The following is a 27,499-nucleotide window of genomic DNA, read 5'->3' on the forward strand; positions in this document are numbered from 1 at the left end:
AAGAAAAAGATACTTTGCTTGCAATAGGAACACCCAACACCCAACTGTTATTAAACATTTCTTAATCCAGAGCCAAATATCTCACAAGATTCCAAATTAAAAATTCTCTCAGGACCCAATTACATTTAAAAGGGCCTAAAAGAAGAAAACAAATATCTACCAAATCTTAATTTATTATAAATTCTCATCTGGAGTTATTTCACACCTTGAACAGAGAAAGCTAAGCACTATTATTTCTGTTATTATTGTTATGGTGATGGCTATTTCCAACCCTCCTCCCATGCTTCAGCTGAGTAAGCTCCAATTGAGTCTTCATCAAGAACTGCATTCTCTGCAATTCAAGATCCTTCACGAACCTCATCCGCTGCGTCTCCATTTCCACCACCAGTTGCAGCTTCGATGTCTTTGCTCTTTCATACGCCTCTCCAAATTCTAGAATTGCTCCAGTTAGCTCCCTAATTGAATTCTCCCAACCACCACTTCCAAATCTCTTCCTTCCAAACGTCCCTTGAGGCCTGATTGGGTTCTTGGCATTATCGAACCGTGGCCTCTTTCTATTGAAGGTAACAGGTGGGAAGCTATCAGTAGAGTCTGGTGAAGCTGCTGGGTCTGATCCAGACAAGTTCATTGAGTCCATTGATCCTGGTCTCCTCCGCTTCAGTTGCTGCTTCTGCTGCTGCTGCTGCTGCTGCTGCTGTTGTTGGGGTTTGTGGAGCCTTCGGGCGCCAACTGGAATTGCCATGGGGAGCTTTGCGCCAGGCACGGGCATGGTGGGCATGGGGGCATTAGTAGTAGTTGGGGCAGTGATCTTAGAATTGGTACCGATGAGGAGATCAAGGCGATGAAAAAAGGGCCAATCACTGGAAACTTCGCCCGAAGAAGCTATCATCTTGGCCTTTTCGAGCTTGTACTTCTTCTTCAAGGTGTCGATCCGGTTCTTGCACTGTACGTCTGTCTTGGGGGTCTTGGTGTTATCTTCACGGCTGCTAACGACATCGGCCACATCCTTCCAGTGTTGTTGCTTCAGGTTTCCTCTACTTAATTCTAAGTAACGTTCACCCCAGGCGTCAATTAGCGTTGACGTGGCACCTTTGCTCCAACAATCCTCACGACCACCACCACCACCACCACCTCCACCGGCTGTTCTGGGTTGCTGTATTGGGAGGGCTAGGGTTAGGGTGTGTGGTGGTGGTGCTGCGGCTACGGTGACCGGTTGGGCCGTCATGAATATGCGGCCTTTTTTATTTGGTGGTGGATGGGATTGGATCTCTTCTTCGTCTTCCATGATTGGTGATGCTATTGTGCGCTTCGGGGAAAAAATCGGAGATCTGAGTCCAGCGGAAGAAACGAGGGGACGTTTGGTGGAGACACAGATGACAGATGACAGATGACAGATGCGGAAATAATAGAGAGTGGGGGCAGTGTCTTTCCCGACCTGCGAATATTTTGACGAGCGTTTAGACGTCTGATTTTTTCTCTTTATTTTTGGTTGATTTAGACAAACCCCTCCACGTTTTGATTAATATTGGAGACATCCCTGTGTTTCAAACTTCAAAGTTTTTAAAATTGCTTTGCAATATGTCAAATCAATGTAATTACCTAAATGCCCCCCTTGATTTTCTCTCCAAGGTTTAAAAAATAAATTTTGAAGAAGAATCATTGATTTGGATTAAAAAATAATAATTGAAGGTTCCTGCGTAACAATAAAAACGGTGGGGGGATTGAAGATAAGCTGAATAAACTAAAACAAATTATTATAGAGGTCAATAGTCTTCAATTATAAGATTCTATCATATTCAAATCTCAAAGATAAAATAATATTTTGAATAAGTAGAATGATGGACTTTTGGATAGAAAATCCAGAGGTTTTCAACATGTTAATTGTGACGGATTGAATGTTAGATATAGACATCGACAAGTGCAGTTAGGTCATTTTACATTAGTGTTACATACAAAACCTAGGTCAAAAGGGGTCATGTCATAGGTTTGATCATACCCAATTTCTGGGGTTTCTTCCAATATAGAGCAAAATGTGGAGAGGTAAGTCTAAATCAGCATTTTTTTATAGTAGGGTTGACGTAAATGTTGAGTGCTGAAATGAGGGGAAAGTAGGGACACGTGGATAACGTGACATTGTTTGGTGACCTAATCGAATCTTCACTGCTTCACTTCTTACTTCTTTGTTCCCGTTCCCAGTTCCTTAAAAATCAATTAAATCCCAACTGTGCCCTAAGCATTTCTTATTTTCTTCAACGTTTGAGGCAGAATAATTGGTGGCCGCAGAAACAGTTTGATATGGGAATATATATATATTTCCGAAAAAATTACTTAAAAAAGACCCTGACAGAGGGATTTCTTTCTAAATAGTCTTTGAATTTTGGATGGTGGCTCGATAGTCTATTTAGTAAATTTTTTATTTCTTAATGATCTATCATTATTTTTGAGCTCACCACTTTTTTTTATTGTCGAGATCAGTATTTTCATGTCGAGGTCAACTTTTATTTATTTATTGTTGAGCTTACTCCTTTTTATTTATTGTTGAACTAAAATTCACCTATTTTTGTTTTCCGAGTTTTTTTTATAACTAAAATGCATACGACTTAAACACAAGTTGAATACGATCTAGATATGAGTATGTCTATATTCATATTCAAAAATTTCATTTGGATTCATATTCAGATGTGACTTGGATCTTAATAGTTAAAATCATATCAAAACCATTTTACTTTTATCAAATCCATATCCAGATCCAATCCGATCAAAGTAATTGATTCTGATCAAATAATATCAAATCATTTAAGATTATTTTAAATAAAATTTCTAAAATATGATCGAATGGTAACTAAAACTCAAGACCTCTCTATTTTAAAGAAAAGTTGTGACCACTACACTAAACTATTGTTGGCAGATGAACGATAACTTGAAAAATATAAAAATAAAACTTGCAAAGTAATATATCATTCCGATTTTGACAGATATATGAATGAATCTATGTCTGACTCGGATCAAAGGACATCAACCCATATTCGAACCATATTTTAATTTGGATATACTTGATGGGACCAAACCTGTTAAATTTGGATTCAGTGCATTCGGATTCCGGATAAAACCCATCCCATTTTATGTCCTAAAAACACATGGAAAGATCGACTAAAAGCTTGATGTAACAACTTGTCTAGTTGATTTAATTCAAAAGAACCATCCTTTATTGATTTTTATCCAAAAACGAAGTAAAAAAAATGAATTGAAAAAATCATAATTTTTTACATACGTTTTCAAATTGCTCGAAAAATCATTGGAAATGACTTCTTTTTATTCCTTTTCAAATCCTTCTACGTTGGAATGTAGTCTCCGAAACTTGATTGGTATGCTGATAATCTGATTTTTTGTATGAAAATGGTGAGTTTGAACGGTTAGAGCACATTTGACATTTCAATCTTGATACTTTTTGGGAGTGAGGTTCAGAGACTGATTATAATTTTTTTTTTACTAAATGAACTATTAAGAGAATTCCTAAACTTTAGGGATTAAAACAATAATAAAAATTCATTATCTCCAATAATTGACTCCTCATCTCTACAAAAGTTTTCAAATATTCAAAAGACCTTTTTACCCAAAATGTGTACATAATTTTTTAAATTCATCTTCAAATATTTGTCGAAGTCATAGTCTCTTCATATACAAATGAGAGGAATCCATGATGACTCACACAAGTAATATAATTACATTTAAACTTAATAATAATATATATTTTTTTAAAGAATATTAAATATTACATGACCTGCTTCTATTTGGCACAAAGTAAATAACTTCTTCTTACAGCACCCCCAATAAAAAGATCTGATGAATTTCCAAGACATGGGGGTAACTACTTTTGAAAAAAAGGAAAAAAAAAAAAAAAAAATTCACGACAACACCGTATTCCTTCTATCTTCATTCAAATCCACACTAAATTATATGCTATCCCCTACAAATTTGAATTATTTTAATTTATCATCATGCTTACGCATTTTTCAACATCATGTAGTCATCATCATTAATTCATCGTCAACATAATTGATTCAGAAAATTGATTAGAATTAATATTTGGCTTGTTTGAGAAAAGTGAGGATTTGGGAAGGATCTTGGAGGTTTAGATGGACTTTAGAAGAAGAAAAAAAATTACAATTAACCTTGTTTGGGATATTGAAGAGTTATAAGGAGTAGCCTATCAAGTAAGGTAATTGAGAACATCTGCTAAGAGAAGGATAAAGGGAGACATAAAAAGAGAGAGAAATAGGTATAGAGAACATGGAGGGTGAGATGAGAAGAAGGGGAGAGAGGCCTTGGGATAAAGAATCTTCACATCAAGAATCATTTTCCACGTTTGGTTTTAAAACTCGTTTTGACATCTTGTCTATGAACGAGATCGAATCGTCTCCAATGAATTTTCCAATATATTTGATTTTAAATCTCTCCTGATATGTTTGACTTGTCCATCCGTTTTGTTGGTGGACGATACCGAGACATATCGAACAAGTTGTCTCGATCATAGATGAGATTTTAAATCATGTTTCATGCGAGATTGAGATAAAGAAAGAAAAGATAAGAGTTGGTGCAATTTTACCCCTCTTCACACAAAATATTTTTAATTAATTTAATTTGAAAAATGAATAAATCATAAATAATACGAAAAAGGTCCATTAAAAGTCAGAAGCTTTTACAAAATTGCTCGAAATTTTAATCCAATATTTGAATCATTTTAAAATTTTGTGAATTATTCACAAATTATTGGAAAGATTGCTAACTATGGTGAGGACTCAATACCACTGATTAGTTATAAGTAATTCATTCAAGCAATCTCCTATCCTTGTTCAGGTTCCACTATTATATGCCACATGGCGATGAAAATGGCCCATAGTTAACTAGCAACCCAACGTCCAGAAGCTTAGGATCATAGCTTCAGAAATACTGCACATTGACCGAGCCAACGCTATAAATACGTCTCCAGCGTGAAACACCACCCATAAATTCTCCTTCTTTTCTCCATTAAAATCTCCTCTCAGACTGTCAACAGTTCTACAACTGAAACTTTAACAAAAAAACGATTTTTCCGAAACTGTCGCCTTTGCCGATTGGAATGAAACAGATAGAATTGAAAACCTCTATCTGCGTGAGATATAGGATGAAGTGTAGGTATAAGGAGCTGTAAATCTCTGATTCTATCTGTCTCGATCGAGGGTTAAGTTAACACTGCAACACTTCCGGAGCTCCAATGGAGGATCTTCCTTACTATCGTTGCTGATGAAGGCAATATCTTTTTCCACATTAGGTACATTTAATCTCCATCTCTCTGAAATATTTCATTTGCTCCGTTTTCTAATCTTTTGATCTGTATGTTCTTGACTCTTCCCCATTAATTTTGATCTTCTTCGATTGCAGCTATTAACGTTAATAGGATTTGATTTGATTGATTCCAAGGACGGATCAGTACTTTTTCATTTTTAATGCTAAATTGGGCCGTTAGTGTCTTGCCACTAAACGGAACCAACGATTCAGAAATGGCTCATGTTAGCAAGATCTGGTTATTGATTTTGACAATTGAATATAGCGGCGAACATTTGCGTTTTTTTTTTTTTAAACCTTCTTATTTATCTTTTCTTGATTTGATATATTATATTAAAAAAATAGAATTGTGATAATCTGAGAACCCCATGCGGCGTATTCAATCAACCACCCTAACGTAACCAGTTTGAAGCTGTAGATCTGCGCTCATCGGGATACATGGCTGTACTTCCTCATAAAAAAATGTATCTCGAGGGAACTATGTATCCCGAGGAGCACATATCTATGATTTCTGAACTTGCCACGTTAGGTGGCCGACTGAGTATGCCAAGTGGGGTAATCAGATTATCACAACTCAAAAAAATAAAAATAGAGTGAACATGTTTTTTTCTTTTTATTTGTTTACTAAATGTAAATCAATCTAACAAATTTTTTCGGTTCAATTTTATAAAGACTAGTATGTTCTTCTAAGAATTTGTAGATGTTGATTTTGTGATAAATCGACGTCGATCACGATCACATCATTAAAATAATAGAAAAATAAATAACACAAAGGATTTTACATGGTTTGGCAAACATGCCTAGGTCTACGGGATTGAGGAGCTCTTCCACTATAAATCTCATGGTTATATGACCTTTTCTCTTAAGTCTCCCCCTTCTTCATCTTCTCATCCCTCTACCTTTTTACAATGACTTCCATCTTCTTTAAATAGAAAAAATCCTTTCACCTAAAAAAAAAAAAAATCATAATCCTAGTTAAATTATAATTGTCATTCTTATCTTTATCCAAATTAGGAAATCTTGTTTAATTAGAATTTTTTTTTACTTGGTAACATTCTAACAACGAAATTTTTAAAAAATTACGCTCATATACCCCAAAATAAAGGATTTAGCATGATTTGTCACGGCACACCATTAAAAGAAATTCCCCCGACCCTAACCTTGAGTCTACTGACCTTGACCTTGGGTCTTTTGATTCCAACCCTAACCTACCGAACCTTGATCTTGGGTCTTTTGATGTCGACCCTGGTCTTGGGTCTTCTGGTTACTCCTGACCTTATGCGTTTTTGTTCCCATCCTTCTTTTACACCTAGCTTTATGCATACCTTACTACTCTTCTGGTTCTTCAAATCCCAATCCAAATAACTTCATGTATCCACCTCGGGATATGTATTGATAGTGCAAATGAACGGTTCAGATAGAATACAAATTTATCCCTCCACAAGATTAATGTAATAAATTTTTTTTGAAATGTGATAAACTTATGATGAAATTCTCATTCCAGCTCACTATTCATTTTAATCCCAAGATGTTACCAACTATATCCCATATTTTTCAAGTAACTATCTCCCAATCATAAAGTAGCTAGATTGTTGATATATATATATATATATATATCTATATATATATATTAATGAAATAGTCATTATATTATCAAGTGAGATTGTAACTTTGAAAAAAAAATGTAATGATCTATCTACTTTATAGATGTAAGACGGTCACTTGATAAAACCTAGGGTATCATTGTTCACATTTTGGGAATTAAATTGAACACGTAGCCAAAATTGAAATTTCGTCGTATTAGCTCACGAAATGATAATTTTTGATTTTACAATATTGTATGTCATCTCTGTTTGATGGAAAGCCTCAACCGTGGGTTCTGGCTACTATTTTCCTTAATGGGCATTCTAAAGATATCTAATTTTGATAATTAATAATAAGATTGCACTCATTACAAAATTTTGTATTTCTTTTCTTTTATATTCATGCATGCAAAAAAATCCTTCACGACTCACGTACATACTTGTATGATTTTGCCGGAAGATCTGATGAGATCAGGTCCTCTATACTCAAATTCTCCAAATTTAAAGTTGGGGATCTCATCATCTTAGCCCTTGGTTAAGGGTTTTTCGATCACCATGACCGAACAAGGGAGCGGAAAGGTTATTGGAATTTGGCAGATAGTCCGGTTAAAGGAGTTCCTCCAGAAATGGCAATCAATCACCCTTACCTCAGGGAGTAAAAGCCCCCCACCAGAAAGTAGTAGCCATGGGGACGAAGAAAAAGAAGGGGAAAGAAGGAGTACTAACAGTCCCCCAACAGAAAGTACAAGCCATGGGGGCATTTTTCCTGCTATCAACAAGCGGCTTAAGAACTCCTACGTATCATGTGATTCCGATGAGGAGAGCTGCCAAAGCCCTGAACCACCACCAGATGTCCCGAAAGGGTATCTGGCGGTCTACGTGGGACCAGAGCTCCGGAGGTTCGTCATTCCCACCAGCTACCTCACCCACTCATTGTTCAAGGTGTTGTTGGAGAAGGCTGAGGAGGAATTCGGATACGATCACAATGGTGCGCTTACGTTTCCTTGCGAGATCGAGACTTTCAAGTACCTACTTAAATGCATTGAGAGCAATTATAATCCTCACGATTGCCTTGATGATAGACCTGGTAATATTTCCTTGTTTCTTCTCCTTCTCTACTTTTTTTTTTCCCTTATTATTAAAGGGTTGGATTTACAGTGGGGGTTGTCGGGGGCACTCGCCGCCATCCACCACCCACCACTACCACCACCACCACCAGAATTTTCAAAGTATATTGATTAGTGAACTATTGCAGCAGATGGATAAAAAAATATGTCACTATTGTCCCCACAAATAATTTTTTCACTCTTAATTGTCCTCTCACAATTATTTTTTTTCACTTATAGTCTCCCCCCCCCCCACTCACTGACAAATTTTTTTTTACTCTTGATTGCCCCCACATGAGCAAAATCCTGGTTCCGCCCTGGTGAGAATGGTCTAGAGAATATTACTAGAGTGACCTTAAGATTGACCTCAATTCACACTTCGCTGATGTGGAGGTGTAGATGCTTTTCATCAAGATTCGGGTGAAAAACATCTATTATTTCGTGGGTACCTCCGCATCAGCAAAGTGTGCATTGAGCTCACTCCTAGTGTACAAGTCTATTAGATTATATCATCATCCAAATCAGATTGTGAATATGAAAATGTGGACCATCGAATGAACAACCTCACGATACTGTTTTGAAAATCAGGGAGCCCATTTTCTCTGTAGCTGTTGTTCTACAGTCATAGAATATCACATTTAACGAAATCAGCGACACTCAACTTGTACTACTCATGGTTTAGATCAGATTTGAAATTTTTTTATTTTTTTTATTTATAAAAAAGAAACATCTTCTTTTGCTCTGATCAAGTGTAAGAAAATGGACGGTGAACAACGTTCTGAATTTATACGGTTGGATGTAACTATTTTGATGATGTGACACACTCAACCGTTCAAAACAGCTACAGAGGATCTGCTCCTTTTGAACCCAATGACCCTTCAGTTCTTGTCCATCAAAATCAGCACGATTGGTGAATACTAGCGGTTCGGTTGGAATTTTTTTTTTTTTGGACCTGGTCGATGGATAACAAGCATGGGTATATGAAGCCCATGAAAACATGCAGGTCTACTGATCGAAAGTGTAACAAAATGATATAAATTTGGATAATTGGATTTTTTTTTTTTTTTTTTTTTTTTTGGGGGGGGGACGGGGATTTATTGGGGTTGTCAATGGATGGGATCAGCCCAGAATCAGATCCGTTCCAATATGGCTTTTGAGTGAATATTTGGATTCTGATAAGGATCCGGATCGATAAGTTTCCAATTTGATATCTTATCAGATCAGTTATTGATCAATCAGGTCATAATCCAATATAAATTATATTATTTACTTTGTCTAAACACGTAACGATCATTTAGATTTTGTATGTCAAAATGGGTTTGGCTGGATCCAATTGTTATCGGATCGAATATGGATTCGATAAAAACACAAATGACAAGGATCCGATTTGATGCTTTTCGAATGAGATACGAGTCCAATCCGATCCTTATCAGATGGGTACAAAATTGACCCTATCTGTTTGTTTCATTTATTTATTTTTAATTTTCTTTTTCACTAACCAAACAATTAAACTAAACTCTGTTGGTGATTTTGCAGAAAATGATCCAAGCTTAGAAGAATAATCCCAATATGGGTGGTTACAGAGGTACACATTTTAAGTGCTAGCTTTGGTGGTCCTTGTAAGCAAATTGCATTGTTTTGTGACACAAACAATTAGGGAAATTTTAGTTAGGATTTGTGGAGGTTGAATCCAGATCCTACCAGACTCCCTCTGTAGACTCTCCACTTCCTTGAATCTGGTTGATAGGATCTTACCCACATCTCATACTCATCAGAATCTGACTCACATCTGATGTTTTGCAATCTTTGTATTGTTTCATATATGGTAAACTTTTACTAACGTTCTAAAATTCAACTCGGACCACCGACATTTTATCAAATTGATCCAACCATGGTTCAATTTGATTGGACCGATTTGCATCTCCTAGAAATGCAAAAAAAAAAAAAAATATGGATTTTGTAACAAAATCGGATTGGGTCCAATTGGACCAATGGTTTGGTCTGTCTTTTAAAACACTTATTTTTAACATTTTCTTAAGGAATAACTAATAACCTCCTTGTTTATCCAAAAAATAAAAAATAAATTGTCTGATGATTGCAAAATTTGTTTTAGGTGATAATAATTTACAGTAGAATGAAAAAATTGCAAAGATAGGGAGATCTTAGAAATCATAACGTGCACTCAATACCATGATCACCGACAAGAAGTTTTAACCATTTTATCATAAAATAATGTAAATAATTCATCTCCAAGCAATCAACCTTGTGGTCACGGCATGCAGCCACCCCACCTCCATTAAACAATCCAAAACCATAAGAAAAAAAAAAAAAAAAAAATCTTAATAAAAAACAATTCAAATAATATATCACCATCACTTGAGCACTAATCATCGTCCAATCACAAAGCGTCCACATGATATCCATCCGTAGATAGTAAGGACATCCGTAAGCACGGCTTTATAATTTATATAGGCCCCTTGTGTCAAGGCAGCACAAGAAGGCTTTGTAGCAAAAAAAAATGGGTGTAAGAGGCAGTAAATTGAGGGGGTTGTTCAGGGCTCATGGAGTTAAACGCTTGAAAGGATCTCCCTCAACGCCTAAGGGGTATGTTCCTGTATGTGTGGGTGATAATAACAACATAAAGCGCTTCATGGTTCATACAACTGCACTTAGTGATGCAGAATTCGTCGAGCTTCTCTACAAGTCTTCTGAGGAATATGGTTTCTGTAACCAAGGCATACTCAGGATCAAATACGACACCAAGGACTTTGAGGAGTGGATGATCCAACGAGCAACGAGGCGAAACATTTTTAGGGTCAGACCCACTTAGCCATCTGAAACTATATGTATATTTCTTGGTCAATGTGGAGTAATTTGGGCAAAATGCATGTTGGGCATATTCATCAATCAATTATATTGGAGATTGGACATTTTTTGTATAATTGTGGTATAGTTGGGATTTTTGTCAAAAAATTAAAAAGGTGCTAAGATCAATAACAAGATGTCACATATGTGCTAAAAAGTAGTGTTATCGGTTAAATGGAGAGAAAAAACATGTGAGAATCTTGTTTCTTCCGGCAATGGGATTTGGATGTTTTCCATCTCTTTTAATTCACTCTGGACTTATATGCCATTTTGAGCTGACTCTGGACTGAAGTGAGTCAGTGTTTCACCCGATCGTTACTGTGTAAATACTATTAATCATGTATAAAGTATGTTGCAACACATCATCTCGAGGAAACACCTTAAGATCAATGAATGACATGAAGGAACAAGATTTATGTTGGAAAATAATTAAGTTCTATACCAATTATTAATCCGAAACCAACTTTCTTTATCTGGGAATTGGACTGGCAATATAGTGTAAAGGAAAAAACTACAAAGGTGGAGTTGATTTTTAATCTCATGAAATGCTCGATTTATGGGTATATTTTGTGTCTTATATGACACTACGTGAAAAAAAAAAAAAAAAAGAAAGGGTAAATTTGATGCCAAAGTTTATGAAATATAACTAAATCCAAGTAAATTTAATGGGCCTTGACTTCAAATTTACCCTTTTTTTCTTGTAGTATGACTTGCCCTTAGGCCAAAGCTAATCCCTACCTTGGGCCAATTCTCACACCCTAACCCAACCTGAAATACTCAACTCTATGCTTCAGCATGATGGGTTGGGCTGATAAGGTTGAGTACTGATAGAAATTCATAACATGTGTATAAATTGGGCGGGTTGGATAATTCTGATAGTGATTAGAGGTCTCATCAAAGCCAAACCTGAGAATCTTTAATTTTAACCGAAGTCCAACCCAAGGTTAGGTATTTAGCCCATCAGGTTTTAGTTTGGTGCACCCAAAATAATAAGCCAGTGGTGCATTTTTTAGGAGATCAACCATAATTAAGAAATTTCTCACATTTTTCTCCAAAATTGAAAAAAGTGAGTCTGTAATTAAATTACATCACAAATTGAGGATCTATTTTACTAAAATTTCAACTTGTCACGTTATTAATATATTATTGTTGAATTACACAAGTGGATACAGAGCAAGAAGGATGAATTATAGAATCCATGTGTGCACGTTAGCACTTGACCAAAGTTGCTAATGTGGTGATTTTATTATAGATTGGGAGGTAAGAGAAGCCATGAGGATGCGTCGATGAAATTGATGTCCAAGAAGGGTTTTGCTTCTTCGTCCGTTAGCATTTTTGCGTAGCTTACACGCTTACGTGTGTCTGCTCCAGGTCCCTTACATTTGTACTCTCCGTAGAACACAGTCCTACAAAATCATAGCTGAGTTAAGTTAGTTCTTAAAACAAAATTAAAATTTATTGTCGTCTCATTACCATCTATGCATCAACAAGTTGTCAATGGGCCAAGGTCAGGCAAGATTTGGATCATGCAGGTTGAGGGTACGGACCTTTTACCCCGAATTATCCCATAAGATATTGATATTTTGAATTGAATCATGATGTTAGAATTGAATGGAGGAACAAGATTCATTCAACATAACCAATGGCACAAATCCCCAAAATTAATAATCATAGGTCCCTAAGATTGTGGGAACTGGGAAGGACGTAGTGGGCGAAAATTACCAAATAAAGATTTAAAAAAGAAAAATTTATAAATTGAGAGGGAGATAATGTGTTAGAATGAATTTGATTTTTGTTAACTTAACCAGAATTCCACTTAAGCATCAGAAACTCTTTGATAAATAACACAACGAAAATGATGATACGGTGTATGAGCTTACTTATCACGTGCAGGGTCTCCCATGTCGAACCATCCTTTAGGGTTGACAATTGTGCCCATATACGTGTGGGCAAATACTACTTCCGATCTTTCCATCCATGCCCGGCCCAAGTAATTGTTTCCAGTGCCTGAAATGGTACAATGGACGAAAACAAATCCACTATCATCGTCTTCTCTCTCCCTTCCATTTGCTGTGATTACCCCATCATCATTAGCTACTGAATGTATCTCTGTTTGCTACAATACCATCCAAGAAGTTAGATCTCATGTAAACATGCTTAATATATATATGGGAAATGGTCAGCAACAAACATTTTGGCAAAACATTTTTCAAAACATGGGTTAGAGGTTTTGGAATGGGCTGATTTTTGGTGAGGATGATCTCCTCACCGTAGAGATCATCCTCACCAAAAATCAGCCCATTCCAAAACCTCTAACCCATGTTTTGAAAAATGTTTTGCCAAACAAAATGTTTGTCAAAATGTTTGTTACTGAACGGGACCCTCTATATATATATATATATTTAAAGGTCTAGTATCACTAAGAAGCTATATATTGTAGACGTGATGTTCAACATGTATATTGTGAGTTCCAATCGAAGAAGTATACAAATCAAATGGTTGTGATCATCTATTTTTGGTTGTCTTTTTTGACTTGGGTGATCACCAACGTCTTATACTCATGGCCATTACATTTTTTTATATTATTTAATTCTAAAATAGGCTTATTATAGATTGTCTAATCTTATCAATAATACTTAAGAACATTATTAATAAATCAATCTTTATAAATTCCAAGAGATCAAAGTAAGGAGTTGATACCAAGTAGAAAGATTTGCCACTCCCAAAGATGAAGTCAACTGTACCAGCTATGAAACAGTCCTTGAAAAAATGTTTGCCCTTATCATCACATAGAGTGTCTTGGAACCCAATGAATTTGCAGTTATAAAAGGCCGCCTTATCCCCGGAGATCCTCATCGCCACTGCCTGAGCTCCCACCCTTTTTCCGTCTGGAATTGGGGCAGAATTCTGATAAAACAGGAATTCAGTGGTAGCCTTGTGTCCATGATGTAAAAAATCCAAATCAAATGGTTGGAAGAACCAACAATTTGGACCTTTTCTTGTAAGTGACCAAGTACTACTTGCTGATCACAAGTTTTCAGTTGCACCCAACCTTAAAAATACTTTTTATTTTTTAAAATTCCTATTACTTGCATCTCATTTCAAAACTCAGGAAAAAAAGAAAAAAAAAAAAAAAAGGAGAAAAACTTTCACGTGAACATCCCCTTTAAAATTCGGTAGAACCCTCTCCTTTGGATTACACGTGGCGTTTTAAAGGAGGTATCCTAAATATTAATAAAAAAGTAGGCACACAAAATAAATATAAAAGATATCAAAGAGGTCTTTCTCTCCTCCACGTCACTCAGTTCATTTCTCCATGTGCTTTGGCCCAGTCTGGCCAACACGTGCGGGCGCGTGTTGAGTTTGGTAGAATTGTCAATGGATCGGGTCTGTATCGGATTGAGGTTGATTTGGTACTGATCCTTATTGGATTGGACCCTTATCGGATCGGGTTTTTTTTCAGACCTCGATATTGAGATCCAAATCCGATCCATTAACAATTGGTTCGGGTTCAAATAAGGTCAAATATAATTTTATATACAAACTCTAAATAAACTTCATTCATCTCAGTAAATATATAATATATTTATAAACTTTCTAACATATTATTGGATCGGGACATGGTTGATCCAAATCCGATCCAATAAGATATCGGATGGGATATTTATCGAAATCCAAAATATCGATGCAGACCCAAAGTTATCGGATTTTGGGTCTGATCCGATCCATTATAGCCCTAGAGTTTAGTTCCACATTGGACACTTATTACCTTATCTCTCTCCTTATTATAAGTTTTTGGGTCTCTTCACTCATTGGCAATTGGTTTTGAGATAGACCCCATATTTATTGGTGAAATAAATATTAAAGGCTATATGTCTTATAACGAGAAGGGTTACTCCAAAATTTTGACCTCGAACTCAAAAGAAGATTTGAGTTTTTAAAGAAGTATAATTTCCAAAAAAGAAAAGAAAGATAGAAGGTTATTGGAGTGATTTCAACTTCCAAAAGAGTATAATTATATATATTGAAGTGCATTAGTCACATTGGTAATGTTAAAGTAACAAAGGGAAATCAATAATAAGTGATCTGCAACTAGTCTAATTACTTTTTGTACAAACTTTGTTTGAGTGGACTAAACTTCCGCGTGTGAGTGGGCTCAAATGATTGTGCCATGTGCACGTATAGAAAGATGGTAGCTATGAGCCTTGTTAGCAATTCAGAATATGAAAAAAAAAATTGATACATGAAAAATTTAAGTTCTATTCGGTTTTGAGTTGCAAAAATCTGATTTAAAATTCGATAAATGAAAAATATGTGGTATATTCTTTATACATGTAATATCCTTCTCATTTCAAAATTTTCAAAAATAAAAAATTCAATAATATGATGATGAAATTGGTGATGTTAATAATGATGATTGTGATAATGAGAGCATCAAGGTTATTGTTCCATTGTTTTATTAAAGAGGACCAAAGTCAAGTGATAAATCATAAGTTTAAAAAATTAAAGTGATATTTCAAATAAATAGATATGGGTAATATATTATTTTGTTAAAAGATGAAAAGAATATTTGTCACCTAAAAAGATGTATTCCTCCAAAATTTTAAAGCATTGTTGCTTAAAAATAGAACTTTTGTTATACTTATAATTTACAAGTTTACATATTATACAATTACACAAGTTACCGTAGTATTTTTTTTATTTTTTTTATCGAGTTTTATAAAAATTAGTAAAAGACATTAAAAAAAATCATGATTTGCCGTTTTTTAACTTAAAATACATGAATTATTTAGAATAATTCAATAATCCGAAAAATAATACTTTCGTTAAAATAAATATTAAAAAATTCGTGAATTTTTTGGGAATTAAATGGGAGATTACCAATAAGGGCTATGGGTTACTCGCAAGTACAGAAATTGCACTTAATAACAGGTGAAGAGTACATAAATACTGTCAAGAGGTAGAAGTTAAAAACGATCGTGAAAGATGAAATTAAAGCTAAGTGGAAGTTATAGAGAAAGAACAAAAGACCTTAAAACGGACGTTATTGGTGATTATACGTGCACGTGCACGTCACGCAAACATTTGCAAGAGTCCCGATCGTATGCATCCAGGGTGGAGGATTAAAATCCTTCTCCCACGCCTCAACACATGCCACGCAAGCCATAATTCAAGGAAATTTTAAAGAGAAGATATTTCGGACACCAATTCCTTTGATTGTGCCTTACGTGGCATGCGCTGAGGAGTGGGAGGAGGGAATTAAAAAGAAGAAAGATAACCGTAGAGAGCAAATACCTCGAAGATGATATTAGCAGCCATGAAATAGTTAGACTCCACTGCAACTGTGGCGCTATCGACTGTCCCGTACTTCGCAGCTGTACCATTGTACGTCAACTTCGGCATCTCTGTCTCCTTCCCATAAAATGTGATGAACGGCTTCGATCGAACTATCGTTATTTTCTCTCGATACACACCAGGTCCTATCCACACGATCGTACGGTTAGTGTTCCCTGGCGCTATACTGTTAACGGCGCCAGTCACCGTTTTAAAGTCTCCATTTCTATCTTTCCTCACTTTTAGGATTTTAACGGCGTTTTCTGCCGTGAAAACGGAGGATTCAAGAGCTGCATTGGATGTGAAGGTGTGTACATTGTGGCTTATCCAGTTTTCAAGATCCGCCGGAGCTGGTGCCAAGTCGTAGGAGATGACGGAGAGAAAACTTGACAAGTTAAGGAGAATTGTCAGAACAGACGCGGAGACGGCGAAGTGTGTCAGTTTTCCGGTCATTTTGTTTCTGCTAGATGACTACGCATGTAAGAAGGCAGAAGAGAATTGTACGTTTTGAAACTTAAAACAGAGAAGTTGGCGCGATACAATATACACTGGTCAACTCGAGGGCCCTGTTTTAAGGTTTCAGTTACAATGGACTGATAGTGGGAGTACTGATAGTATACCCCCGGGAGTTGTTTACTTACTTGATTCCGTCGTAATGCATGCCAAATCAGTTTGACCCGATGATATTAGCAAACGGTTGAGATTAGAGACTAGAGAAAAACAACTGATATGTAGGAATTTTATATATATATATATATACAGAGGGCAAAAAATTTCAGAATGGACTGATTTTTTATGAGGATGATCTACTAATCATAGAGATCATCCTTACCAAAAATCAGCCCATTCCAAAACTTCTAACCCATGTAGGACAGAACACGTTTGTTAAAGTGTAAGGTAAAGCTTAGGGTGTTGAACATTTCCTTATATATTACGAATAATAATTTTCTAACTGACTCTCCCACGTGGCATACTCACAATACTCTTTTGATGTTGTATGTGTCAGAATGATAGATCTTTTTGCCTCAGGATACACAACTGTCATATTTATGAAGATGTACTTATGTATATCCAAAGACAAAATTCAATGATTCTAGCACATGCCACGTCAAGAGAGTATTTTGAGTATGTCATGTATTATCACAACTCATATATTAATTGATAATCTTTGTGACTATTGAATCATTATGTTATTTTTGAAAATACTAATGTTGAGGTGACACATGGTATTTACAACGATTCTCACAATTTTGGCATGAGATGTGCACATAATCATAAATATGTTTCCTCGCAATACGAGTAAAAAATATCCACGGTTATGTATGCATTTTCACGTCAAAATTGTTATTATTACAATAAATCCTATGTTACCCTAGCACGACTCGAAAGTTGGATCAAAGTAGGAAAAATGTCTTTCTCAAGTTTTTTTTTAGAGTCATTATCCTTTTATTTAAGATTAGTTACTATTTTGAGTATGTCACGTATTATCACGACTCATATATTAATTGTTAATCTTCGTGACTATTGAATCATTATGTTATTTTTGGAAGTGCTAATGCTGAGGTGACACAGGGTATTTATTGCGATTCTCACAATCCTAACGTGGGATGCGCACATAACCATAGATGTGTTTCCTTGTGATACGAGAAAAAACATCTACGGTTATGTATGCATTTTCACGTCAAAATTGTTAGTATCATAGTAAATCCCATGTCACCCTAGCATGACCTGAAAGTTGGATCAAAGTAGGAGAAAGGTCTTTCTCAAGTTTTTTTTAGAGTCATTATCCTTTTATTTAAGATTACTCAGTATTTTGAGTATGCCACGTATTATCACGACTCATATATTAATTGTTAATCTTCGTGACTGTTGAATCATTATGTTATTTTTGGAAGTACTAATGTTGTGGTGACACAGGGTATTTACTGCGATTCTCACAATTTTGACGTGGGATATGCACATAACCATCGATGTGTTTCTTCGCGATACAAGTAAAAAACATCTACACATTTTCATGTCAGAATTGTTAGTATCACAGTAAATCTTGTGTCACCCTAATACGACTCAAAAATTGGATTAAAGTAGGAAAAATGTCTTTCTCAAAAACAAAATTAGAGTCATTATCCTTTTATTTAAGATTACTCGCCCTTGACTAAAAGTCATGAAAGATGACTGAAAGTTAAAAGACCAACAACACCCCTATCTTTTTTTTTCTTTGCTCCACACTATTTTCTCTCCCTCCTTCCCTATCCTTACTAAGGGTACCTTTGTTCTTGTAAAATTGATTTCTCATTACACATGAATTATTATATGGCAAGTAACATTAAAGTGTACATCAATTCTCACATTGCTTATGAAATCATAGATGCTTTTCATCAAGATATTAGTGAAGAGCATCTATAGTTATTTGCATCTCCACATCAGCAATGTGAGAATAATCCGATGTACATTTCAATATTACTCTAGCATGACTCTTATTATATTATTATTACAAATTTTAAAAACAAAATTAACTTTGCATTAAATAAAATGAAGAACTTAGGATGATAATAGTTTCCCTTCAAGGAGAGATCACTATGGCTGAATCCCTTGCCCCCTTCCTTCTTTCCCTTATGGTCAAGCTTGCAGTTCTCCATCTTAGAAAATAAAATACATGAGACATTAACTCATAGATAATATTCCACATTGATATGAGAATGCAATAAGGATGAGAGCTGGTAGACCATCACATCAGAGATATTTTTTCTCCACTTCTTTCTGCCATGATTTTTCCTTAGTCCCAAGCTTACTCATAAGCATCAATTATGCTCCATATATACTATAATGCAACCATGTATGGAATTCTGCGGTAGATATCCCACCCGTTTATAGCTCAAATATGTCAATTGTTTCTGGAGTATTTGTTTAACAAACAAACATCTAGTCATACTGTACACACATCCAAAAATTGCACAATCACAAAGTTTGAGATTCAGAAAAATCAAGAAAGAAGAAAAAATTGTAAAAAGAGTAGAAAAATCCGAAACCAATTCCCAACCCAAAACCACATTTCCAAACTTAACCCACCCAACTCAATTCACTCAACAGTCAAAAACTAACTTAACCCAAGTCAATCTATCTAACTCAACCCAGTCATACCAACCCACCAATTCCCAAATATAGCCATTACCCAACCCAAAAATAAACCCAACTCACCCAATTGCCACCTCACCCTCCTATAATTTTCACCCATGTCTCTCTCGTTCTCCATGTTCTCCTCAACTTCAACCAACATGGGTCTCCACCATTAATTTTTCCCACACCTCAAACAAACTACTTACCAACCGATCCATCCCATCATTCTTACTACTGACCACTTAACACCAATACAATCCTAAATAAAGGCCACATTTATTCTCGCTCCAACACAACATCACATGCACCTTCCTCTTACAGTTACATCATTCATCTTTTGTTTTTTCATTAAAACAAGAGCAGTGATTGGATCTCACATCACATATCTTGACGGGAAAGTGGATAGGAGTCAAAGATGCTTTTTCACTTGTATCACACATCTTGACGGGAAAGTGGATAGGAGTCAAAGATGCTTTTTCACTTGTATCTTGAGGAAAGCATCTATGATTGCTTGCACTTTCAGTAAAAATGATGTGCGATGTGAGGTACAATGATGAGGTTACTTCAGCATTACAAATCGATGTAACCGTCAATGTTTGAATAAAAAAAAATATAAAAAAAAAGTGAAGGAACGGTAACCAAGGGCTACCTAATCCATAATTTTTCTTGCTCTATCTCAATACATCATTTATTCTTTGGACATTTAATTATCCTAAGAATATATTGTTTGAATTCAAGCCATCTTTCGGCGGGCATGAACGAGACAATTAATCAGAGACCTGGTGATGCATGTGTGATACTGTACAAATACGCCGCACGTGGAACTGCACTCGGAAACATACAAATAACTAGAAAGAAAGACATGACACGTGATGTCCATACAGTATTGCCCCACCAACCAACATCCGACTAGTGACTATCTGTAGTTCCTCCTGGTCTCTGCTAATATGCTGTGGGACCAGAAAGCTTTTTCTTTCTTCATCAGTTTTACTTTCTAAAAAAGAAACTTTTTTTTTCCCTCCCTCCCTCCCTCCCTACCGCTCATTGGTTTTCAGTGTACATAGTGCGTCCAAACACATTGTGGATTAGTATTTTCTATTTATTCTTGCACGACTTATTATTGATGTCTCTCACATCATCATGTATTTATTTGTGAACACAAATCTTTGCATGATCCGCGGGACCCATCCATCGAGCCTAAATCGGATTTCTCGAGCAACCTCGCACATGGTCTGGTCTCAGGTCATAAGCATAAGTCATTCAATAAGACTTGAAAAGTACTCAAATGCTCTTCTACTTCCACCATTAAATTAAATACATGAAGCAACTCATAATGTTCATAATATTTATATATAAGAAAAAATCATTGTCTTATCAAATTTATATGTCATCTTAATTGAATTATAGTCATCAAGTTAATCATGTTTCAAAAAGCAAACAAAATATGTAAATATTCATTTGATATGGTAGTTAGAAGAATACAAAAATAATTAAGTGGACATTCCATAGAAATCAACGAAAAATTGAGTGAACAACAATGATTGAGTTCGAAAATCTATTGGTATGTAGTTCCTTCAAAACATGTAAATATTCATCTCATGGTGGTTAGAAGCTGGCAAAAAGATTAAAGTAGGCACTTCGTCAAAATTGATGAAAATTATTGATTTAATTTGTAAATCTTTTGGTAAGAAGTTCCATGTATTCCATGAACCTAGAATGAATCATACCTTGAAACTATTTACTTCTTGTAGAGGAAAATTCGAGTATCACCTCAAGTTATTCTACTCTATTGCTCCGAAAAAAATTGCTCATAACTTCTCCGTGAGATACCTACCAATAATCTTCCGACGATCAAGTTAAAGATGCAGAAAGGATTAATCAATGTTGACTCGAATCGAAAGGGAACCAAAAAGATCCCTAACTTTTGATCATCCCCAAATATATAAGATCTCCCAAGATTCAAGATTTCCCTTTTATTCGGGATTTCATCATGGGAGATCCTATGATCATAGGGATCTTAAACTGAATTAGAATTTCCTTTATCATGTCCCTCGATTTTTGGGATCTCTCCTAAAATCTCAGGGTTTGATACACACGACATGGGATTGCACAAGGATATTGACTTACTCTGTCTTGCCAGTAAGACAAACTTCTATCTTTGCTCCAATTTTCTATTGAGCAAGATTGGATTATTAACCTATTTCGAGTACCACTTGTTTTCAGCAATTGCTTCTCTGTTCTCCAACTCATACCTTCATCAGGCCAAGTGTAAGGTCTTAATGGAATATTGATTTTATCCTCTACACTTCCTATAAATCTCTAGTAGGTGTATCTATTTCTACCTTAATAATTTTAAATCTCAATTCCTATCTCAGTTTGAAACACATTACTTGAAAGACATTCAATGAACCATCTTAATCTATTTTGCCTTGATTTAGACCAAATAGGGTACTCCAATATTTTTATGGGTACATTCACCTTTTATTTTATTTATTTTAGGTTCTCAGTCATTTATGATAGTTCAATTTATGGAAAAGTCTTTTTCATGATTGATATTCAATGCTGTAAATTGCAATTGTTCTTGCCATTGTTTTATAAAACTTCTTTCCATTTTACCGAGGTCGGGATGTGCCCAAATGTTGTCTACGTGACACTTTTTGATTGGAAACTAAACACATTGGGTTCTATGCTAAGTAGAAAATGGCTTGTGTTAGGAGTCCAATGTGTTTTAACGTCTAACTAAAAACATGTAGACACCATTCCTAATCTTTAGAAATGGGACAACATTATGGATCCTCATCCTATTCCTAATTAGATTTTGAAGAATATAGGAAAGATCGACATGTTAACCCAATATAAAAAAAGATAAATTTAAGAGTATGTGAGACAATTAAAGGCAATACTACACATTTTTGCCAAGAATATAAAGAGACTGATAAGGTTACTCAAATCATTTGAAGTATCAAAAGGAGCTCAATCATAATTTAAGTGATCGAAATAAATGTGTTTGGAGATAATTAAACAAAAAAACACTAGAGAATATGGGACCGTGTTAGAGACATGTTGCAAGTGTTGCTCGCGTGGGCCAAATTTAGCTTAACTTTCAGCTAATAAATTGAATGAACATGTTTAGCAAAGTAAGCGTATTACAGAGTGTGATACAACTTTGATAGGAAAGAACGCGGCTTCAGCCCTAACAAACTAAAATTCTTTTCCAACAAACCCAATCATTGGGTTCTTAAAGTCCTAATCTATATATATATATATATATATATATATATATATATATATATATATATATATATATATATATATATATATATATATATATATATATTTATGTTATATTTAATTAAGAACCACACTCCAACTAAGATTAATCTATTATTCTCCTTTTCCATAATTTTACCCACCACCTTATAAATATTTCCTAATTGCATCCCTTAGAATATTATTCAATTCTTAGCTTTTTGATTCTGGTCAAATTGGAACTAGCAGAGAAGATGTTTAATCCCAGGTCAAGTTAAATTGAAACATTGCTGTGAGGAAAGCCAAATCAAAGCACTCTGTTATCCATGATTTTGATTTTTTTTACTGAGTAGAATCAAAACTCGACCGAGTTCATACAGAAATTGCATGCAGTGTATTACTCATGCTTATGAAAGAAATATGTAAATTAAATGTTCTGAAACATAGAGGAAGAATGATGGTTGGAATAGTAAGACTTGATGTAAGTACACTTACAATAAAAGAAAATTGGATGGAAGAACATGATTTGGTCAATCGATCTTTCAAACATTATTTGAGACCATGATGTTTACCCGAGTCATATTGGTATCGTTCATGAACAACACAAGATGAGATCTAAGATTATAAACTTGTGTCTAGCCAGTTATCTTTGTATTGTTCACGAACGAGTTGAAAAACCGATTTTGAAAATCATGATCTATGTAGACTACATAGAGGGGTGTTTGGTTATAAACTAATTTCAATATGACCAATGGAATGAGGGGAATCATTTGCACCAAGCACCTCCTTTAAGAACAAATCATGGAACCCAAATACAATATCCACAATAGTAGCCAAATTTATGGAATATTCAGAATAAAGATAACAATAGATTAATAACAATTATGTTTTGAGAACAATATTAATAATGCCCATTGGGTCCTCTTAGAGTGAGTAACCGATGTGAAATGGGTTAATCCTCACCGTTCAAACTTCAAAGAGACTCATCTACCGATAATCGTTATTAATTACTTGGAAAATTTACAACTTTATACGGTGTGAATGAATAACACTTGTCGATATTTGGCCGGGATCTTACCCACGCCAGCGACGTCAACACGAGTAGAATTCGACAAGCTCGTCTAGAGATTCCTGTTGTGGGTCAGCATTCTCGAGCATCCATAGCAAGTGCTCGAACAGTACGACCTCGCATCCAACCGTTATTGTGTCAGATCCGACGGTCGACCTGTCAACAAGCTCTTGGACAAGAGGGTGATCGATGATGTCGGAGCTGATGAGATAGCGCCGGCGTGATTTTCCGACGTAGACTGGATGAAATCCTCCCGGAATCTTCTCTCCGGAGAAGGATTCTTGGTCGTCAGAAGGTGTAGCGGTACAGACGGAGCTGCTGTGAGTACGGCTCAGCCTGCTCATAGACTGCCATTTCTTTATCACGGATTTAAGCTTTGTTAGCTTACCACCTTTTGCCATCTACGAAGAAGAGTGCTTTCTGGTTTTGAAGAGTAGTATAATTGACGGAGTTATAACGGAAGCGAACTTTTTGTTAGACAATGTGGACGGAAAACCAGAGATGGGGTTCAGAGGAGACTGAGAAAGGGTAGAGAAGGTTCGTATTTAAAGGTGATGAGAGGGTCTTTAGCGCTAAAAAAATAAAAAAAAAAATTGGTCTTTTAGTGTCCAACAGCATGAACGGCTGAGATGGGAGGAAAAATACAGATTTTCTTGAGATAAATATGACTTCCTATCTCAACCATTGGATGATATAAAAAAAATTCCCAAAAACGTTAGGTTACTTTTGGGTTCTTATAGTATTTATATATTTTTAAAAGGCAATAGTGTGGGTCCACTCGAAATATAAAAGCGGGAGATTTGGAATGAAAAAAATAAATATAAATTAAATAAATTTGTGCTACCTTCTTCATTATTCGACCGTGAACGGAAACCACGGAATAAAGGAAAAAAGTCTTGACAGTATACACTTGATAGTTGGGTAACTAGTTTACTCTCTGTCTATTTACATAAACAATGTTTAATCCACGAATCCATAGACTTAAAAACAAAAGATGAAACTGGATCATGCATTTATTCATTAGATCTATGATGAAAACGTGATCAAGTTCAATATCTAAAACTTATCAATCACCCAACATGATATTTGTGGTGGGTGATTGGAGTAAAAATTTCCATCAAATACAGCTATACATGCAATCACGCAAGTAGAGGACAATTAGCCAGTGATGCCACCCAAAATTTATAGGCCACATGGAAGCCAACAAAAGAAGGGATTGACTCATTTTAGAAGATTATTGTCTGGCTTTATTGAATTTCAAGGAAATTGAAAATTAAGGGGAACGTCACACACACACACACACACACACACACGTAGATTGTATCGTCCAAGGAGTCGAGGATTGCATTGGACTTGAAACATTAGACTTTACGAGACTTTAACATTAGACTTGTAGGCTCAACATGGAGGGACGTGACAATTGACTTCTTAGAGTGTCATATCTCACCCAAATCCTCTAAGTATATGCAATACCCCACAAACCATACATACCAGGTAAGCATGGATATATCCCTATGGGTGGCTAAGACCAACAAGGGGGTTGAACTCAAAACTTATCCTTTTTTAGAGGGATGCCTTGCCCATTACACCCAAACGCCTATTGCTTTATACTTTTTTAGGATCAAGTTAAACAATACATATGAATTAATTTATAACTAAGGGATATAATACATCAAATCCATTTAGGATTGAGGAATGTAACAAGCAGTTTATACATAGAGGCACGGTGAGATATTTTAGGGTAGACCTATTAATGGCATACACAAATGCACAGACATTTAAAAATTGTGTGACATCTGGAGGCCTTAAAGAGAGTCAAACATTTGTTCAATGTATGAGTTAGAAGTTTAGGAATGGACTTATTTTTTTGTGAGGCTAATTTCTATAATGAGGAGATCATCCTCACCAAAAATCAGTACTCTATTCCGAAATTTCTAACCTTATCAAAGAGATCATCCTCACAAAAAAATCAGCCCCTATTTTGAAAAATGTTTGACTCTCTTTAGAGCATCCGAATGCTTCACTTAAAAATTAGGATTTAAAATATGATAAAGACCATTTTGTGATTTAAACTATTTACCAAAGTGATTTTGAAGATAATTTAAATGTTGAAACATTTTTGATAGATGAAAATTTGATGTCAACAAACACCTACTCGACGTTCTCTCCTTATAATAGTAAAGATTATGAGATTTCAATTTCCATCAATTTGTATATAGATAATGTAGGCTTATTGGGCAAATTTATTGGATTGGCATCATTCCATCTACTCAATGATCATAGAGGCTAAATAAAATTTTCTTTTTGTTTTATTTTCTTAAAATATTGGTGAGGCATGGCAAATATGCCTTACTATTTCTGTGTCCGTACAAATGTAAATGTTGATTACTCAGGTTAACATACTTTGTAAAAGGAAAAGATTGAATAATTGAAAGGAAAAAAAAAAAAAAAGAAGAGGATTATTCAATAATACACATGAAATGTTATCATTATTCAGTATGAACAATATTTCCTCGGGACCACTTGCAAGGGTGCATCCTCACTTACCCAGTGCATGTGATGTGTGGGTGTTGCATGTATTGGCCGTACATTCAGACACTCCAGCATCAAAAAATGAGAAGATGCTAACATTACATTGTACTTTCTAATACAACACAAGCAGGAATTTTCATTGTAGTAGTAGAAATGTTGTCCACTTGATCAAGAAGGGAAAACAAAAAAAAAAACCAGTTTGGTGCCTTGTTTCGTCTTGTTTGAGAGGAATATTTGATTAAAATGAGTAGCAAAAGTTAAATAATATTTGATTTCATTAACCTAAATTTGCAACCGGTAAATATTTGACAAGTGTTCATGGACTTCCACATCCGTCCATACTCACTCAAGTGCCAACTACAAATATGTTAGTAAATTAATTCTATTTACGAATATTGGTTGTGAAAGCGACCGACACATGCAAGTCTTTTGCAAAAGTCTTAATATATCATCATATTAATTATAAACTTTTTAATTTAATATTTATACATTTTATTATCTTAATGAAAAAAGTAAAAAATAATAATAAAATAGACGCATACTTTCTAGCTTCTCCAACTACCGAGCTTAACTACCCTGATTTGAAAAAAAAGGAGGAAATAAACAAATAAATTCATATATATTTAAATAATTGATTAATCGCATTTCTGTTGTTGATAACTTATTATATGTTTAACAATTAGGTAACTTTACTAATTAAATTCTCGAATGATTCTTGAAAGACAGCTTTACTGTTTGATCTGCTAACGTACACAAGTTTCAATTCATGAAGATTATCTGCTCTTGATGAATAAAATATTTCTTGGTAAGTTTAATTTCTTAAGTTAAACAATTAGAAAATGAAGACTTTGATAGAACTACATGACTTAAAAATAAGTAAAAAATCATTGATAACTTTAAAACCATATTGATCAACTGAAACCCTAATGCTATCGCTAATATCCAATCATGAGCATTTTTTACCATATGTTTCGTCAATGATTTTGAGATTAATGTTAGAGATTTAAATGAGCAACTTAGATCCTTCAAATTCAAATAGGCTTTAGTGAAGTAAGGTATGTCAAAATAAATCAAAATTTAGCGAGAATTATTATCAAGGCATGGACAATTTCATTACAAGATTCTATCATGTCTAAAATATTATCAACAAAGGATCCACAAGCTAGAGTACAAACTAAAAGTTAAAAAAAAAAAGAAATAGCGGCCTCTCCATCCTGTATAAATTTATAATGTATAGGATAGAACTCTAACTAAATCCTAGTCCTATATGTGGCATGATCTAAGAGAGATGAGAAGGACAACAAAGGTTGTATTTTTGTGCA

General features: G+C 35.0%; 5 protein-coding genes across 8 annotated transcripts; 2 read left to right on the forward strand and 3 right to left on the reverse strand.

Moving 5' to 3' along the window:
- ASIL2 (sequence-specific DNA binding transcription factor) lies at positions 1-1,446 on the reverse strand. The gene has a single exon (XM_086449635.1). The coding sequence runs from the start codon at positions 1,283-1,285 to the stop codon at positions 221-223; it is 1,065 nt and encodes a 354-aa protein (XP_086305761.1). The 5' UTR covers positions 1,286-1,446; the 3' UTR covers positions 1-220.
- Positions 1,447-5,050: 3,604 nt separating this feature from the next.
- LOC147397732 (uncharacterized) lies at positions 5,051-10,100 on the forward strand. 2 transcript variants are annotated; one of them, XM_086449637.1, is made up of 3 exons: positions 5,051-5,311; positions 7,449-7,995; positions 9,551-10,100. In XM_086449637.1, the coding sequence occupies exons 2-3, from the start codon at positions 7,464-7,466 to the stop codon at positions 9,574-9,576; spliced, it is 558 nt and encodes a 185-aa protein (XP_086305763.1). In that variant the 5' UTR covers positions 5,051-5,311; positions 7,449-7,463; the 3' UTR covers positions 9,577-10,100. The 2 variants fall into 2 exon arrangements, with proteins under 2 accessions (XP_086305763.1, XP_086305762.1); XM_086449636.1 differs by having other exon boundaries at positions 5,054-5,311; positions 7,369-7,995.
- Positions 10,101-10,532: 432 nt separating this feature from the next.
- On the forward strand, positions 10,533-10,844 carry LOC147397733 (auxin-induced protein 15A-like). Its single transcript, XM_086450221.1, has one exon. The coding sequence runs from the start codon at positions 10,533-10,535 to the stop codon at positions 10,842-10,844; it is 312 nt and encodes a 103-aa protein (XP_086306347.1).
- Positions 10,845-11,964: 1,120 nt separating this feature from the next.
- Positions 11,965-16,904, reverse strand: LOC147397734 (putative pectinesterase 63). Of its 3 annotated transcripts, none has more exons than XM_086450833.1 (4): positions 16,175-16,904; positions 13,580-13,786; positions 12,760-12,995; positions 11,965-12,299 (listed from the first exon to the last, which is right to left on the reverse strand). In XM_086450833.1, exons 1-4 carry the CDS (start codon positions 16,664-16,666, stop codon positions 12,224-12,226), a joined length of 1,011 nt encoding a protein of 336 aa, XP_086306959.1. In that variant the 5' UTR covers positions 16,667-16,904; the 3' UTR covers positions 11,965-12,223. The 3 variants fall into 3 exon arrangements, with proteins under 3 accessions (XP_086306959.1, XP_086306958.1, XP_086306960.1); XM_086450832.1 differs by having other exon boundaries at positions 11,967-12,285; positions 16,175-16,898; XM_086450834.1 differs by lacking the exon at positions 13,580-13,786 and having other exon boundaries at positions 11,967-12,285; positions 16,175-16,898.
- Positions 16,905-23,340: 6,436 nt separating this feature from the next.
- On the reverse strand, positions 23,341-24,146 carry LOC147397735 (auxin-responsive protein SAUR77-like). Its single transcript, XM_086451210.1, has one exon. It carries the CDS (start codon positions 24,044-24,046, stop codon positions 23,669-23,671), a length of 378 nt encoding a protein of 125 aa, XP_086307336.1. The 5' UTR covers positions 24,047-24,146; the 3' UTR covers positions 23,341-23,668.
- Between the last annotated feature and the right edge of the window lie 3,353 nt (positions 24,147-27,499).

The sequence above is a fragment of the Akebia trifoliata genome, chromosome 8 (genome assembly GCF_017979445.1).
Source record: "Akebia trifoliata isolate Shusen 1 chromosome 8, ASM1797944v1, whole genome shotgun sequence".
NCBI lineage: Eukaryota > Viridiplantae > Streptophyta > Magnoliopsida > Ranunculales > Lardizabalaceae > Akebia > Akebia trifoliata.

What these genes read in the sequence shown, in the direction of transcription:
- ASIL2 (XM_086449635.1), bottom strand. Translation starts at nt 1,285, where the DNA reads ATGGAAGACGAAGAAGAGATCCAATCCCATCCACCACCAAATAAAAAA.
- LOC147397732 (XM_086449637.1), top strand. Translation starts at nt 7,464, where the DNA reads ATGACCGAACAAGGGAGCGGAAAGGTTATTGGAATTTGGCAGATAGTC. An exon ending in TTGCCTTGATGATAGACCTG is followed by an intron (nt 7,996 to 9,550) that starts GTAATATTTCCT and finishes GTGATTTTGCAG; the next exon opens with AAAATGATCCAAGCTTAGAA.
- LOC147397733 (XM_086450221.1), top strand. Translation starts at nt 10,533, where the DNA reads ATGGGTGTAAGAGGCAGTAAATTGAGGGGGTTGTTCAGGGCTCATGGA.
- LOC147397734 (XM_086450832.1), bottom strand. Translation starts at nt 16,666, where the DNA reads ATGACCGGAAAACTGACACACTTCGCCGTCTCCGCGTCTGTTCTGACA. An exon ending in CTGCTAATATCATCTTCGAG is followed by an intron (nt 13,787 to 16,174) that starts GTATTTGCTCTC and finishes CTGTTTTATCAG; the next exon opens with AATTCTGCCCCAATTCCAGA. An exon ending in GTGGCAAATCTTTCTACTTG is followed by an intron (nt 12,996 to 13,579) that starts GTATCAACTCCT and finishes ATGGTATTGTAG; the next exon opens with CAAACAGAGATACATTCAGT.
- LOC147397735 (XM_086451210.1), bottom strand. Translation starts at nt 24,046, where the DNA reads ATGGCAAAAGGTGGTAAGCTAACAAAGCTTAAATCCGTGATAAAGAAA.